Genomic DNA, 15,578 nt, shown 5'->3' with positions numbered 1-15,578 from the left:
TTGTTTATTGTTCATTTTAGGTGTCGATTCCACTTAATGAAACACTGTATTATCCGATGTGTTTTGAGTAGGATTCTTCCTTCCAGAACTGATGGAAGTCCCCTACAGTATGTATTTTAAGGGAGACATAGGAGACATGTCTCAAACAACTTTTTAATAGATGCCTGGGATCAAATATCACTGATTCCTTTCCCTGAGAAATTGACTACATTTGTGACAGGAAAAAAATGTAGCAACGATACCAAGATAATGTTATATGGATATGGAAAAGACAGACCAGTCATATAATATAATATGGGAGTGAATTGTTAGACTCGGTGGCGAGATACATTTGTGTGTCTAAGGGTAACACCTGCTAAATTAAGCGCACATACGCGTTGGGGTACGTTAAAACGATTAATGATTTGAGGGAGTACAATGGACTTATCATTATCATAAACCTCTGGGTTACTGATTATGAAATTAGTATAGTGAATGCTTATGAAATTGACATCTTCTTCAAGGATAATGGGGGTAGTCATTTTCTCACTTTGAAATGTTTCCTGGGGCTATGGTCTCGGGGAGAGCAGTGAGTGAGATTGAGGCCGTAAACTACCAAATTAAATAAGGGCTGGCCATTTTTGTTTGTTTTCACCTTAAGGTTTGCAAGTACCCACACACACACACACACACACACACACACACACACACACACTTGTCATGACTATTTGTTGTTGTTTTTTAAATACCAGGTTTAATTTATTGTTAGTGTTCTATTTCATTTGGGTTTAGTGAGTTTTTCATTTGTCTTTGTGTAACAGTATAACTTTACGTCGTCCCCTCGCCCCGACACGGGCGCGAACCAGGGAACCTCTGCACACATCAACAACGGTCGCCCACGAAGCATCGTTACCCATCGCTCCACAAAGGCCACGGCCCTTGCAGAGCAAGGGGAAACCCTACTTAAGTCTCAGAGCAAGTGACGTAACTGATTGAAATGCTACTAGCGCGCACCCGCTAACTAGCTAGCCATTTCACATCCGTTACATTTGTGCCAAGGTATCTTAAAGGGGCACACACACAAATGGAATTTTCTGAAGTTTATCTTTTCTAAGTTTTAATTGAACACGTGAATTCTTTTGATAAGACATTTACTGGAAATTTACTAGAAACCTGGGATACGAAATGTATGAAATGTTTGACTGTTTTTCATTTCATTATTCTAATATAGTAAAAAAAAAAATTTATTTGAAGGGTTTGTATGACCTCTGTCCTGACTTTCCAGTGTGGTTTGATCCCCCTCACTGGAAAACAATTTGGATAATGAATTTAAGGGAATTTGTCATATTTATTTGAAGGTCATTTGTAATATTGATAATTTTGAAGTTTAAAGCCATATTTGTTAAAGCCATATTTGTTGGACCAACGGGAAGAAGGAGAGGGAGTAGCCTTTGACTAAGGGTAGGCTATCTTAACTTCTTTGGGGTAGGGGGCAGTGTTTTCACGTCCGGATGAAAAACATGCCCAGAGTAAATGGCCTGCTACAAAGCCATAAAAGCTAGAATATGCATATTATGAGTAGATTTGGATAGAAAACACGCTGAAGTTTCTAAAACTGTTTGAATGATGTCTGTGAGTTTAAAGAGACCAAACTGAACGATAATTTATAGCTAATGCTAGCTGGCTATGGGATACTCCTCTTTCAAGTAAAAGGCCCTTTGTAATGTTCCTAAGATCTGTGGTTCGTCATGTGAGTTGAGGGGGGTGTATCTTGGCTATAAAAGATACTAAGAATTGTTTTGTAAGGACTCTCAGAGAATTCATTTATAGACACTGAATTGATCTGAGAGTCAAAGGGCTATGGTGAAGCTCATATAATTAAAGATGGACTTTAAAATATAACTCTGACTTGTGTATAGTTTGCTCTCTCATCATTTAGTAATACAGGAAATTACCACAACACTTGTTAATAAGGTAGCAGGTCAATACAACACGCACACATATAAAGTGAATCGATTAGAGTGCTCCACGATAATGATGGCTGGTCGACGACTCACTCTTAGGTGATTCCTTGAGAGCCCCGAGACAAAGGTACAAAGGTCTTTTATAGCCAAGATACACTCCCTTCAGTCTACATGAAGTATGGAATGGGTCACAAGGTTAAGATTTGTATGAAAGATACTTATAATTCACAGCAGACAGTATCTGCTGTAAAAACTGTTCTCATTGTGTAGAAACCAGGGTCTGGCCCCGAGCCATCTCTCCCTGGTACCTTATAGAACAGAAACACCAATTCATGCTATGGAATGTGTTCTTGTTAGGTTTATCACCCAAAGTATCGTAAATCTTCTGTCAGCATTAAGCGCCCCAGAGGCCCACTTTCAGTTCCCTACAGACACAATAGAGTTATAGGAACCCTCTATTCTGTTGCATAAAACAATTTGATGCAATAACAGTATTATAACATAATCTTGTAATTTCTCTCACACTACATGTACAAAATAACTTCACTAACCTGTACCCACGCACATTGACTCGGTAGCGGTACCCCTTGTATATACAGTGGCAAGAAAAAGTATGTGAACCCTTTGGAAATACCTGGATAAATATGATGTGATCTTCATCTGAATCACAACAGACAAACACAGTGTGCTTAAAATAATAACACACAAATTGATGTTTTCTTGTCTATATTGAATACATCATTTAAACATTCACCCCTAGGCAAGGGGTTCTTAAACTTTTTCAGGCTGGGACCCAAATTTGAAATTCTGTGTTCTCCTGGGACCCAAGCTTATACATAAATATCAGTACATTTCATTGCCCTTGTGCCCAAAACAAATGCAATATAGACAAAAACAAATAACAATGAAATATCCATATAAATATATATTCATGTTTATTTCCCCCCATTAAAAACACTCTTACATATCTGTCTAGGTTGGAACTGTTGCTGTTAAAATACAATAAAGCATTTTAATTCAGAACTGGAATAAACTGATTGATCACATCCCACAGATGAATAACAGAACACACACACAGGCTTTTTGATAGTGCAAACCTAAGTAACAGTACAGATGAAAAATGACCAGGCCAACTGTACATCTTACTGTAGAAATTATTGTTGAAAGAAAGTCCAGGTTGGAACTGTTGCTGCTAAAATAAAATAATATTTTTTATTCTGAACTGGAATAAACAAACTGATTGATCACGTCACAAAGATGTAGACCAGAAAACACACACACACTGTCCTATTGAGAGGTGTGTAGCTGGTTGAAGTTTCCAACAAGCATGTCTACTCTGGGCTCCGTTTTTGACAGTGCAATACCGAGGTCATGCTCAGCCTTGAAACTGTTTCTGTACTTGTTTTTTAAGTGTGTCAGAGTTGAGAACCCTGACTCGCATAGGTATGTGGTGCCAAACTGAACCAGAACATCTACTGCTTTCTCATTCAGGCAGGACACTGCTCCCTGCTGTAGATGAGCAACCCAGAACTGTGTACTTCAAAAAGCATCTTGCTTCAATCAGTTTATTCCAGTTAAGAATAAAACATATTAATGTATTTTAACAGCAACCGTTCCAACCTAGACTAGTTTTCAACAATAATTTCTACAGTAAGATGTACAGTAGGCCTGGTTATTTTTCATCTTCATCTGTACTGTTACTATGGTTGCACTATCAGTAGCTAGCGTGCTTTGGCAAATGTTAGCTATTAGCTGTGTACAAGGCCAGGGGATTGTTTGAAAGAGAAACTCACATCTACTACTATGAGAGTTAGTACTCCCTTATTTCTGCTCATCATCACCTGTTATAAAATGACAACAACGCCTTGCTAGCGGACTTTTCCACTTTTGAAGCACTGTTTCCTGAAGCATTCTGCCCTGTTCTGAAAGAACTCCCTGGGTTTACCATCACGCTGTGGATGTTTGGTCAGGACGTATCGTTTAATTAATTTGTTCATTATGAGAGACTCATTACCAAGCACTTTCCATCACAAAACACATTGTGGGCGCTCCTCGTTATAAGTTTGTATGAAAGAGAGAGAAACTCATCGCGGTATATGCGTTTCATGACAATTGAGCTCAATCCATTTCATGACAGAGGTGAGTGATGGCGATTGGGAATGACAAGTCAGAGGCAGACAGCACATCTGCTGCTGAATGACAGCGCTGCATTGTGTGTGTCGCGGAGTAACCCTCAAGAAAACTGCAGAAAAAAATATCTGTTAAACCGCGAAGCACACGGGCATCTCCCTCTCACACTCGCGCAGCTGCCAAACTGAGCAGAGACCACTGCTAAGCAGAGAGCACACTGAACAGTGAGCGCAGATGCACTTGACCAAATCAATTCCAGTAATTCATGAAATAATTATAAATGTACTCTGACACGTCGCGACCCACCATTAACAGGTCTTTAAAGAAAGGCTGCCCTAGGCTAATGACTTCTCCAAAAGCTAATTGGAGTCAGGAGTCAGCTAACCTTGAGTCCAATCAATGAGACCAGATTGAAGATGTTGGTTAGAGCTGCCTTGTTCTATAAAAAAAACACACAAAATTTGAGTTTGCTATTCACAAGAAGCATTGCCTGATGTGAACCATGCCTCAAACAAAAGAGATGTCAGAAGACCTAAGATTAAGAATTGTTGACTTGCAAACATCTGGAAAGGGTTACAAAAGTATCTCAAAGCTTTGATGTTCATCAGTCCACAGTAAGACAAATTGTCTATAAATGGAGAAAGTTCAGCACTGTTGCTACTCTCCCTAGGAGTGGCCGTCCTGCAAAGATGACTGCAAGAGGACAGCGCAGAACGTTCAAATAGCTTAAGAATCCTAGAGTGTCAGCTAAAGACTTAGAGACTAACATCTCTATTGACGAGTATACGATACGTAAAACACTAAACAAGAATGGTGTTCATGGGAGGACACCCCGGAAGAAGCCACTGTTGTCCACAAAACAACTACATTGCTGCACGTCTGAAGTTTGCGAAAGAGTACCTGGATGTTCCACAGCGCTACTGCCAAAATATTCTGTGGACAGATGAAACTAAAATGTACTTGTTTGGAAGGAACACAACACTATGTGTGGAGGGGAAAAAGGCCCAGCACACCAACATCAAAACCTCATCCCAACTGTAAAGTATGGTGAAGGGAGCATCATGGTTTGGGGCTGCTTTGCTGCCTCAGGGCCTGGACAACTTGCTATCATCGACGGAAAAATGAATTCCCAAGTTTATCAAGACATTTTGCAGAAAAATGTAAGGCTATCTGTCCGCCAATTGAAGCTAAACAGAAGTTGGGTGATGCAACAGGACAACGACCCAAAACACAGAAGTAAATCATCAACAGAATGGCTTCAACAGAAGAAAATATACCTTCTGGAGTTGCCCAGTCAGAGTCCTGACCTCAACCCGATTGAGATGCTGTGGCATGATCTTAAGAGAGCGGTTTACACCAGACATCCCAAGAATATTGCTGAACTGAAACAGTTTTGTAAAGACAAATGGTCCAAAATACCTCCTGACCGTTGTGCAGAAAACGTTTGGTTGAGGCTATTGCTCCCAAAGGAGGGTCAACTAATTATTAAATCCAAGGGTTCACTTACTTTTTCCACCCTGCACTGTGAATGTTTACACATTGTGTTCAATCAAGACATGAAAACGCATAATTGTTTGTGCATTATTAGTTTAAACAGACTGTGTTTGTCTATTGTTGTGACTTAGATGAAGATCAGATCAAATTTTATGACCAATTTATACAGAAATCCAGGTAATTACAAATGGTTCACATAATTTCTCTTGCCACTGTAGCCTCTTATTTTTATTATGTTACTTTGTATTTTAGTTTATTTAGTAAATATTTTCTTAACTCTTTCTTGAACTGCATTGTTGATTAAGGGCTTGTTAGTAAGCATTTCACTGTAAGTATTCGGAGTATGTGACAAATAAAATTTGACTTAAATGGAAAGTGAAATCTGGACACTGACTGTAGGTCTATAACCTCTCATATAGCCTTAATAATAACTACTGCAGAATTAAGCATTTCTTGCAGTAAAATGATACACCAAATGTAAGCTACATTTTGACTCGGAAACAGGAGTGGAGAAATATGATTTCTTTCTTTCAGCATCTTGAAAGAATGCAAACACAGTTAGAAACCATTTGTAGAGGTGCGATCTTTATCAGCATCATAAAAGCTGATATTATTTCAACCAGATAAATTATGCATCCAAGCTGAACTATAATCTTATCAGAAACATGTTGGGTAATTTTCACAGCTTTTTTCACAGAACGTTAGAAATTATAAGCTAAACCAAAAATTGTTCCGCCATCTGACTGTAGCCTACAGCACATTTTCTATATTAGCATCTTAGTGTTGGGGGCGGGCTTCAGATTTTCACTTTATCACATATAGGCTAGTTGTGCGGTTGCGGATTGGTTAGCAATAGCAATAGCGGGCGGGTGCAGGTGAACAAACAGCTGTCCAGCACTACGTCTTGCTCCCAGACAAACTAAACAACTTCTTTGCTCGCTTTGAGGACAATAAAGTGCCACCGACCCGGCCCGCTACCAAAACCTGCGAACTCTCCTTCACCGCAGCCAACATGAGTAAAACATTTAAACGCGTTAACCCTCGTAAGGCTGCCGGCCCAGACGGCATCCCTAGCCGTGTCCTCAGAGCATGCACAGACCAGCTGGCTGGTGGGTTTATGGACATTTTCAATCAATCCCTATCCCAGTCTGCTGATCCCACATGCTTCAAGAGGGCCACCATTGTTCCTGTTCCCAAGAAAGCTAAGGTAATGAAGCTAAACGACTATCGCCCCGTAGCACTCACTTCCGTCATCATGAAGTGCTTTGAGAGACTAGTCAAGGATCATATCACCGCCACTCTACCTGACACCCTAGACCCACTAATTTGCTTACCGCCCTAATAGGTCCACAGACGAAGCAATCACACTGCACACTGCCTTAACCCATCTGGACAAGAGGAATACCTATGTGAGAATGCTGTTCATCGACTACAGCTCAGCATTTAACACCATAGTACCCTCCAAACTCATCATTAAGCTCAAGACCCTGGGTCTCGACCACGCCCTGTGCAACTGGGTCCTGGACTTAGACAGGCCACCCCCAGGTGGTTAGGGTAGGAAACAACATCTCCACCCCGCTGATCCTCAACACTGGGGCCCCACAAGTGTGCGTTCTCAGCCCTCTCCTGTACTCCCTGTTCACCCATGACTGAGTAGCCATGCACACCTCCAACTTAATCATCAAGTTTGCAGACGACACTACAGTGGTAGGCTTGATTACCAACAACAATGAGACGGCCTACAGTGAGGAGGTGAGGGACCTTCGGAGTGTGGTGTCAGGAAGATAACCTCACACTCAACGTCAACAAAACAAAGGAGATGATCGTGGACTTCAGGAAACAGCAGAGGGAGCACCCCCCTATCTACAGACGGGACAGTAGTGGAGAAGGTGGAAAGTTTGAAGTTCCTCGGCGTACACATCACGGACAAACTGAAATGGTCCACCCACAGACAGCGTGGTGAAGGCGCAACAGCGCCTCTTCAACCTCAGGAGGCTGAAGAAATTTGGCTTGTCACCAAAAACACTCAAACTTTTATAGATGCACAATTGAAAGCATCCTGTCGGGCTGTATTGCCGCCTGGTACTGCAACTGCTTCGCCCACAACCGCAAGGGTCTCCAGAGGATAGGGAGGTCTGCACAATGCATCACCAGGGGCAAACTACCTGCCCTCCAGGACACCTACACTACCCGATGTCACAGGAAGGCCAAAAAGATGTTCAGAAAACTACAGCCTTGTTCCGGGCCTGAAAGGCAGAAGAAATTTCCCCAAAATATTTATAAACATGCAATCACAAGTGAAAAATACCAAAACACAGCTTAGCTTGTTGTTAATCCACCTATCGTGTCAGATTTTGAAAATATGCTTTACAGCGAAAGAAGTCCAAGCTTTTGTGAGTGTATCAATCAATGCTAGAACAGTTAGCCTTATATTATCTTGGTTAGCTTGGTCACGAAAGTCAGAAAAGCATTAAAAGAAATCGCTTACCTTTGATAATCTTCGGATGTTTGCACTCACGAGACTCCCAGTTACACACACAACAAATGTTCTTTTTGTTCGATAAATATTACTTTAATAACAAAAAAACGCCATTTGGGTTGCGAGTTATGTTCAGAAAACCAAAGCCTCGTTCCGTTCGACGAAAATTCCAAAAAGTATCCGTAATGGTCGTAGAAACATGTCAAATGTTTTTTATAATCAATCCTCAGGTTGTTTTTAACAAACATAATCAATAATATTTCAACCTATTCAATAAGAGAGAAAAAGAAAATGGAGAGCTACCTCTCTCGCGCGCAGGAACTATTCAGAGGACATCTGACTAGTTTTGCAAAAATCTCGCTCATTTTTCAAAATAAAAGCCTGAAACTATGTCTAAAGCCTGGTCACAGCCTGAGCCATTGGAAAAGGAATCTGGTTGATACCCCTTTAAGTGGAAGAAAGACGAGCCAGGAAACACAGATAAAAAAAAAAAATCACTTCCGGGTTAGATTTTCTCAGGTTTTCGCCTGCAGAATCAGTTTTGTTATACTCACAGACAATATCTTGACAGTTTTGGAAACTTTGGAGTGTTTTCTATCCTAATCTGTAAATTATATGCATATTCTACGATCTGGACCTGAGAAATAGTTTACCTTGGGAATGTTATAAAAAAAACATGAAAAAAATTAATCTAACACCTAGCGTAAAGAGGTTTTAAGTGACTAACAGCTTACAGACAGTAGGCAATTAAGGTCACAGTAATGAAAACTTAGGACACTAAAGAGGCCTTTCTACTGACTCTGAAAAACACCAAAAGAAAGATGCCCAGGGTCCATGCTCATCTGCGTGAACGTGCCTTAGGCATGCTGCAAGGAGGCATGAGGACTGCAGATGTGGTCAGGTCAATAAATTGCAATGTCCGTACTGTGAGACGCCTAAGACAGCGCTACAGCGAGACAAGACGGACAGCTGATCATCCTCGCAGTGGCAGACCACGTGTAACAACACCTGCACAAGATTGGTACATCCGAACATCACACCTGCAGGACAGGTACAGGATGGCAACAACAACTGCCCGAGTTACACCAGGAACGCACAATCCCTCCATCAGTGCTCAGACTGTCTGCAATAGGCTGAGAGAGGCAGTACTGAGTGCTTGTAGGCCTGTTGTAAGGCAGGTCCTCACCAGACATCACCGGCAACAATGTCGCCTATGGGCACAAACACACCGTCACTGGACCAGACAGGACTGGCAAGAAGTGCTCTTCACTGACGAGTCGCGGTTTTGTCTCACCAGGGGTGATGGTCAGATTCGCGTTTATCGTCGAAGAAATGAGCGTTACACCGAGGCCTGTACTCTGGAGAGGGATCGATTTGGAGGTGGAGGGTCTGTCATGGTCTGGGGTGGTGTGTCACAGCATCATCGGACTGAGCTTGTTGTCATTGCAGGCAATCTCAACGCTGTGCGTTAGAGGGAAGACATCCTCCTCCCTCATGTGGTACCCTTCCTGCAGGCTCATCCTGACATGACCCTCCAGCATGACAATGCCACCAGGAATGTCAGTGTTCTGCCATGGCCAGCGAAGAGCCCGGATCTCAGTCCCATTGAGCACGTCTGGGACCTGTTGGATCGGAGGGTGAGGGCTAGGGCCATTCCCCCCAGAAATGTCCGGGAACTTGTAGGTGCCTTGGTGTAAGAGTGGGTTAACATCTCAAAGCAACAACTGGCAAATCTGGTGCAGTCCATGAGGAGGAGATGCACTGCAAAACTTAATGCAGCTGGTGGCCACACTACATACTGACTGTTACTTTTGATTTGAACCTCCCCTTTGTTCAGGGACAAATTATTCCATTTTGGTTAGTCACATGTCTGTGGAACTTGTTCAGTTTCTGTCTCAGTTGTTGAATCTTGTGGTCATACAAATATTTACACATGTTAAGTTTGCTGAAAATCAACACAGTTGACAGTGAGAGGACATTTCTTTTTTTGCTGAGTTTATAATTTAACAGGTGAGGTTAAAGTCCATCTAGATGTCAATTACTGTCTACTTAGAGTTCGTGAAGTTCTGTGTGCTTAGAGTTCTCGTGGAAAATGCATTCCGCTCAGGTCATTGGCCATCAGACACGCCATACAGAGTTTATTTATATTAAATAAACACCTAATGTAAAAACACCATAATGGAACAATTCAAACTCAGTGGTAAGTCCATCAGTTTTACATGTTAAAACTATGTACATTTTCTTAAGTGTAACCCTTTTAGATTTTCTGTTTCTTTTGAAAACATTATCCTTGGCATTGGTCTATTTGTGTTTTATATGGTGCTTATGTCATCTGCATGTTCATGATTCTTGTGTGTGAGTGGTTACATGATGACTTGCTATGTACAGTATCATCGTCCATTCAGTAAGTTCAGTTTAATAAGTACAGTATAAATGGCTTATTTACATAGTTAGTTTTTCAATCCGATATAGTTACTAAGAGCACTTCTGTAAAAACAAACCAATCTTTCCACCCTATATTATAGATCACAGATAGAACGGTGGATATGAAATGTCATGGAAACAACATACATTTTTCTTATGGAGTATTGTCTGAGTAAATATAGGGTATAGTCCACTTGAAGAGTTTGGGAAACCCTGTTTAAAATTACTAAAATGTCAAGGTAATTGTTTTACATACAGATCTCATATTACTGTATTGAATTTTAATTTTTTATATATTTTTCACGAATGTATCATTTGTGCAGTTCTTTATTAAAAATGTAGTTATGTTACATTTGACAGTGTAAAACCTAGCAGTACTACTTATTTATCTGAGAGTGAGGCAGATATGGCAAAATAATTTGTCTCTAAAATATCAACCCCATGTTATTAGATAGTGAAAATAAAACACCAAGCTCTTTCATAATTTCTTTAAAACAAATAAAGCTAATTTACCAACATTTCAGAAAATGTATATATGGCGTTTCGGAATGTATTGTTTTGTCATAGTGTTTTGGCAGTTACAAAGACAGAACGCCCAAGATAATGGGGAAGTAAATTAATAAAGAAATAATGTTAACGTGATTTATGCCATGGAAGTGATTGGTGAGCGCCCATTTTTTAGGGAGTGGAGGAACGATGGCTCTATACCTCCATTACCTGCTGCAGTAGAGGGGTTGATGAGAGGCAGTTGGAATATGAGGATGGACCCCAGTGATACCTACCCTACTACCAGGGGCTGTCTCCTAACAGAATGGTAATTCACCTGTTTTCTATAATAGTAGATAATAATTGAATAGTACTTAATTGTAGACACATGAGATATATGCAGTTCATTGCAGTGTATTCCTATTCGTTCAAATGTTTCTATCAATAGTCTCCTGAAGTACACTCCTTCTGTATTACTCTCTGTACCATTGTGTTCCCTGACCAGTCCTTGGTGGATGAGATGGAAGAGTGCTAGTACACTGAGGAGGTTTTTGCCTGATGTATGGAAGCCTCTGGTGCCATTACTCAGCTTTAGTGCCACCCTATTGGTCATGGTGTTGTATGCCCTGGCAGATCGGCTCCACAGCTTTGTTGCTGATATCTTCTTTCCCCAGTACCACTACCCGTTTGCTGTACCAATCACATTTGTCCAGGTAGGGCACGATTTGCTCAGGGTTACTATAAAAGTAATCTGTGTTGGGTTTTGAGTTGTGGTGTTTGGATTTTGCATGAGCCATCAACGTTTCTTATCATCATTAGGCCTTTGCTAAGTGGTAACTTTTTGAAATAATAATGACCAGAATTATCTTCAGCCGGCTGGTGTGCGACTGTAGGAAAGTTGGTTTGACTTTGGATAGCCTATCTACGGGGCTAGTTAGGGACCGTCAATAAATTACACAATGTAAATGGGAAAATATTTTCATGTTGCAGACCTTTTAATTGTCTCATTAAATGCTTTCAATATTTGTAAAGGAATTTCTACAATCTATAGTTGTTTTGATATTAAGTATATGAAATTGAGAGCTATTGACATTTTAAGATATTGTTCCATGTACATTGTGTAATTTACTGTTGGTCCCTAACTAGCCACATAGGGATATCAAATGTCAAACCAAATTGTGTTGCCCATTGTCAATCTGGTTGCATGCAGCTGTGTTCCCAATTGATGATTGCTTGGATGCTGCCGGCTGTGGGCATGTGGGCTTTACTGAAATAAACCCAAACCAAGGAAAACTGTTACGGAACCCTCATTATGTGACATACTATCATCTCACAAATCTCAGTTTTGGATGAGATGGACTATGACCACTTATTTACAATTCGTAGTCAATTTTGACACTAGAATAAATGTTTGACTTATCGATGCAAAATAGGCCATTTTCAGAAGGAGTAGTTGGTTTTTAGGGGCAGTTGCTCTTTAAAATGGTTAATGTTTGCCTGTGTTCATGGCATGTCTTTCCCAGGTGCTGGTGACTCTGCTATACTTGCTGCTCCTCCATGCCATGGGCCTGGCACCACTGAAGCCCTACTCTCTGTCTCTGGGAGAGCGCCTGCTGGTGCCTTCTATCTGTGGCAGTGCCCAAGCTGTGCTGGGTGTGTGGGCAGAGGCCAGTTCCCACTCTGGCATGTACGCCCTCACCATGCGCCTGCTGCCTCTACTCTGTGTGGGCTGGAGTCACGGCCTGCGGCTGGCAGAACCGCCATCGGTCCACCTAACAGGCCTTATTACGGTCATCACTTTCACCTCCGTCACTATCACAGGTAAATGCATTTACAGTGTTTAGCTTGAGGGGAAAGTCAGTGGGGGAGGTATGTGGGAAATCTTAATAGTCTCATAAAATTGAATGTGTTGGCGTGTCAATCATCAGTTGTGTCAGTACACTAACTTACCCCTTCTCGTTGCAGCGTCTCAGGGTCTCCCGTCAGTGGAGGTTCTGGAGTGTCTCTACGCCCCGCTGGCCCTCCTTCTCCACAGCCTTTCTCTGACCTGGCTGGCCAAGGTGGCTGAGACCGAGCACCGGTGCCACAGCAGCTCCTACACCTCGCCTTTTGACCTGTACTTCACCCTGATGGTGAACCAGAGCCTGGTGCTTGGCTTCCTGTGCCTGCTGCACCCAGAGGGCCCCCGGGCACTGGGCGAGGGTAGCTGGCACAGCCTGCTCTTCATGGGCTACCTGCTGGCAATACTGCTGCTGGGAGCTCTACAGCACCTCTTCATGGACATGGCCGCTCTGACCTTCTCACCGCTGGCTGCAGCGCTACTCCACACGGCACACGGATTAACAAGACCGTTGTACAGCCTGTTGTAGATGATCCAACATGGAGGAGGATGAAGTTGACTATAGAGACTAGTCAGAAGTCAGTTGCCTCCCTCAAATCAAATTGCATTTGTCACATACACATGGTTAGCAGATGTTAATGCGAGTGTAGCAAAATGCTTGTGCTTCTGGTTCCGACAGCGCAGTAATATCTAACAATTCCCCATCTACTTAATACACACAAATCTAAAAGGGGTGAATGAGAATATGTACATATAAATATATGAATGAGCGGCATAGTTGGCATAAAATACAGTATATACATATGACATTATATATAAACATTATTAAAGTGGCATTGTTTAAAGTGACTAGTGATCCATTTGTAAAAGTGGCCAGTGATTGGGTCTCCATGTATGCAGCAGCCTCTCGGAGTTAGTAATTGCTGTTTAGCAGTCTGATAGCCTTGAGATAGAGGCTGTTTTTCAGTCTCTCGGTCCCTGCTTTGATGCACCTGTACTGACCTCGCCTTCTGGATGGTAGTGGTGTGAACAGGCAGTGGCTCGGGTGGTTGTTGTCTTTGATCTTTTTTGCCTTCCTGTGACATCGGGTGCTATAGGTGTCATGGAGGGCAGGTAGTTTGCCCCCGGTGATGCGTTGTGCAGACCACACCACCCTCTGGAGAGCCTTGCAGTTGACGGTGGAGCAGTTGCTGTACCAGGCTGTGATACAGCCTGACAGGATGCTCTCGATTGTGGATCTGTAAAAGTTAATGGTTAAAGGGAGGATTTGGCAAGGATAATCTGATCCTAGATCTATGTCTATATGGTCAACTTCTACTAGTAGCAGGATAGTTGTACTACAGAGCAGTATTATTCACTCTCTGTAGTACAAAGTCTTCAACCCCTAGGTGCAGCACTTTTATTACCAGCGCCTTGTGTTCCTTCTTATCCTGTATATCATACTTACTACTGAACCTATAGAAAATGGTTTGAAAAGGCACTCAATATGTAGGGAGACTGGATAAAATCTTGCACTGGATTATCAACCATACAGAAATGATCAGAATGTGACTGGGAATATGTCATAAGGCTGCTACTTTAGAGTGGTGTAATTGATAAACTAAATGATAAGCAATACAGTTCAAGTGTTAACCTATAAAGATACACTGTCTACCTCAAGGTTTTTCAAATCCCCACATGCAACAATAAAAGTTAACAGTGGCTAGGTTTCAATCCAATCATGTGAATATTCAAAAATATGCATAAAGAATCAACTTGTTGGGGATTATATAATAACATATGCCATTTAGCAGACGCTTTTATCCGAAGCAACTTAGTCATGCATGTAGAGGTTTTACATATGGACGGTTGCGGGAATCGAACCCACTACCCTGGCATTACAAGCACTACCAACTGAGCTACAAAAGACAAAAATAATAAAAAGCAGCACATGATGACCATCAAATTGCAATACTAGAATAGTCTTGAACCTTATAAGGTAAATGTTAGCCATTTTGGTCTGCGAGTTGGTCAACCATGGTTTGCCAGTGCTATAAGATAGTGTAAAATAATGCATTTGAAGAATTTATATGCACTGTATGTTTGTTAGCTAGCCATCCAAATTTAGAGGAATGATTCCATGCATTTTTCTAACTGCCAATATTCAATTCAAACAACGCAGTCAATCCACAGACATACAATACACTGGATGAAATCAATTGATAGGACTTAGAACATTTGTGTGTTCATGTAAATCTACCGAATAAAAATCAGTTCATTTTCTACTCTAGCAATTGTCACAAAAACTGTTGCGTTAAATAGCAACAGTTATATAATAAAGCACTAGCCAACAGCTCACATATACAGTGGGGGGGGGGGTTAATTATGGATAAGCGTGAGATCATTTTTATTTGTCAAATAAAATATATATTGGAAAGGCGCAGCAAACTCATCACCGTGCACTTTCAACACCCTGTGAATTTCATAAAATATTTCATCTGTAACCTAAAACTTTCCCTGAGTCTTAGTGGGATGACCACAAAACATATTGTCGCGTGACTCCAGGTTTACGTTAATAAATCATTATTGTGCATAAAGGCGTTTCCACCACAATTTTCCACATAATTAATGTTACTGACAAATCTCACATTGTCTAGTGTATTTTTTTGACATTTGTAAAGTTTACTGTCAGATTTGCTGTTTCCATCAGGCCTGTCCTGACATTTTTTATCCGACATGTGCAGGACTTTACTCAGATGAAAAGGTTAGATGGAAACCTGGTCAGTGAGCAAGTCAACGCATA

The 15,578-nt window shown here is 41.4% G+C and overlaps 1 protein-coding gene across 3 annotated transcripts; it reads left to right on the top strand.

Moving 5' to 3' along the window:
* The first annotated feature begins 9,954 nt into the window (after positions 1 to 9,954).
* Positions 9,955 to 14,497, top strand: si:ch211-248a14.8 (uncharacterized). 3 transcript variants are annotated; one of them, XM_055926608.1, is made up of 5 exons: positions 9,955 to 10,056; positions 11,153 to 11,284; positions 11,462 to 11,669; positions 12,480 to 12,777; positions 12,922 to 14,497. In XM_055926608.1, exons 2-5 carry the CDS (start codon positions 11,208 to 11,210, stop codon positions 13,323 to 13,325), a joined length of 987 nt encoding a protein of 328 aa, XP_055782583.1. In that variant the 5' UTR covers positions 9,955 to 10,056; positions 11,153 to 11,207; the 3' UTR covers positions 13,326 to 14,497. The 3 variants fall into 3 exon arrangements, with proteins under 3 accessions (XP_055782583.1, XP_055782574.1, XP_055782568.1); XM_055926599.1 differs by lacking the exon at positions 9,955 to 10,056 and adding an exon at positions 10,071 to 10,246; XM_055926593.1 differs by lacking the exon at positions 9,955 to 10,056 and adding an exon at positions 10,554 to 10,709.
* The last annotated feature ends 1,081 nt before the right edge of the window (positions 14,498 to 15,578 follow it).

The sequence above is a fragment of the Salvelinus fontinalis genome, chromosome 1 (genome assembly GCF_029448725.1).
Source record: "Salvelinus fontinalis isolate EN_2023a chromosome 1, ASM2944872v1, whole genome shotgun sequence".
Taxonomy (NCBI): Eukaryota; Metazoa; Chordata; class Actinopteri; order Salmoniformes; family Salmonidae; genus Salvelinus; species Salvelinus fontinalis.
This window is presented reverse-complemented; position numbering and strand designations above follow the sequence as displayed.

What these genes read in the sequence shown, in the direction of transcription:
- si:ch211-248a14.8 (XM_055926593.1), top strand. An exon ending in GGCTGTCTCCTAACAGAATG is followed by an intron (nt 11,285 to 11,461) that starts GTAATTCACCTG and finishes TTCCCTGACCAG; the next exon opens with TCCTTGGTGGATGAGATGGA. An exon ending in CACCTCCGTCACTATCACAG is followed by an intron (nt 12,778 to 12,921) that starts GTAAATGCATTT and finishes TTCTCGTTGCAG; the next exon opens with CGTCTCAGGGTCTCCCGTCA.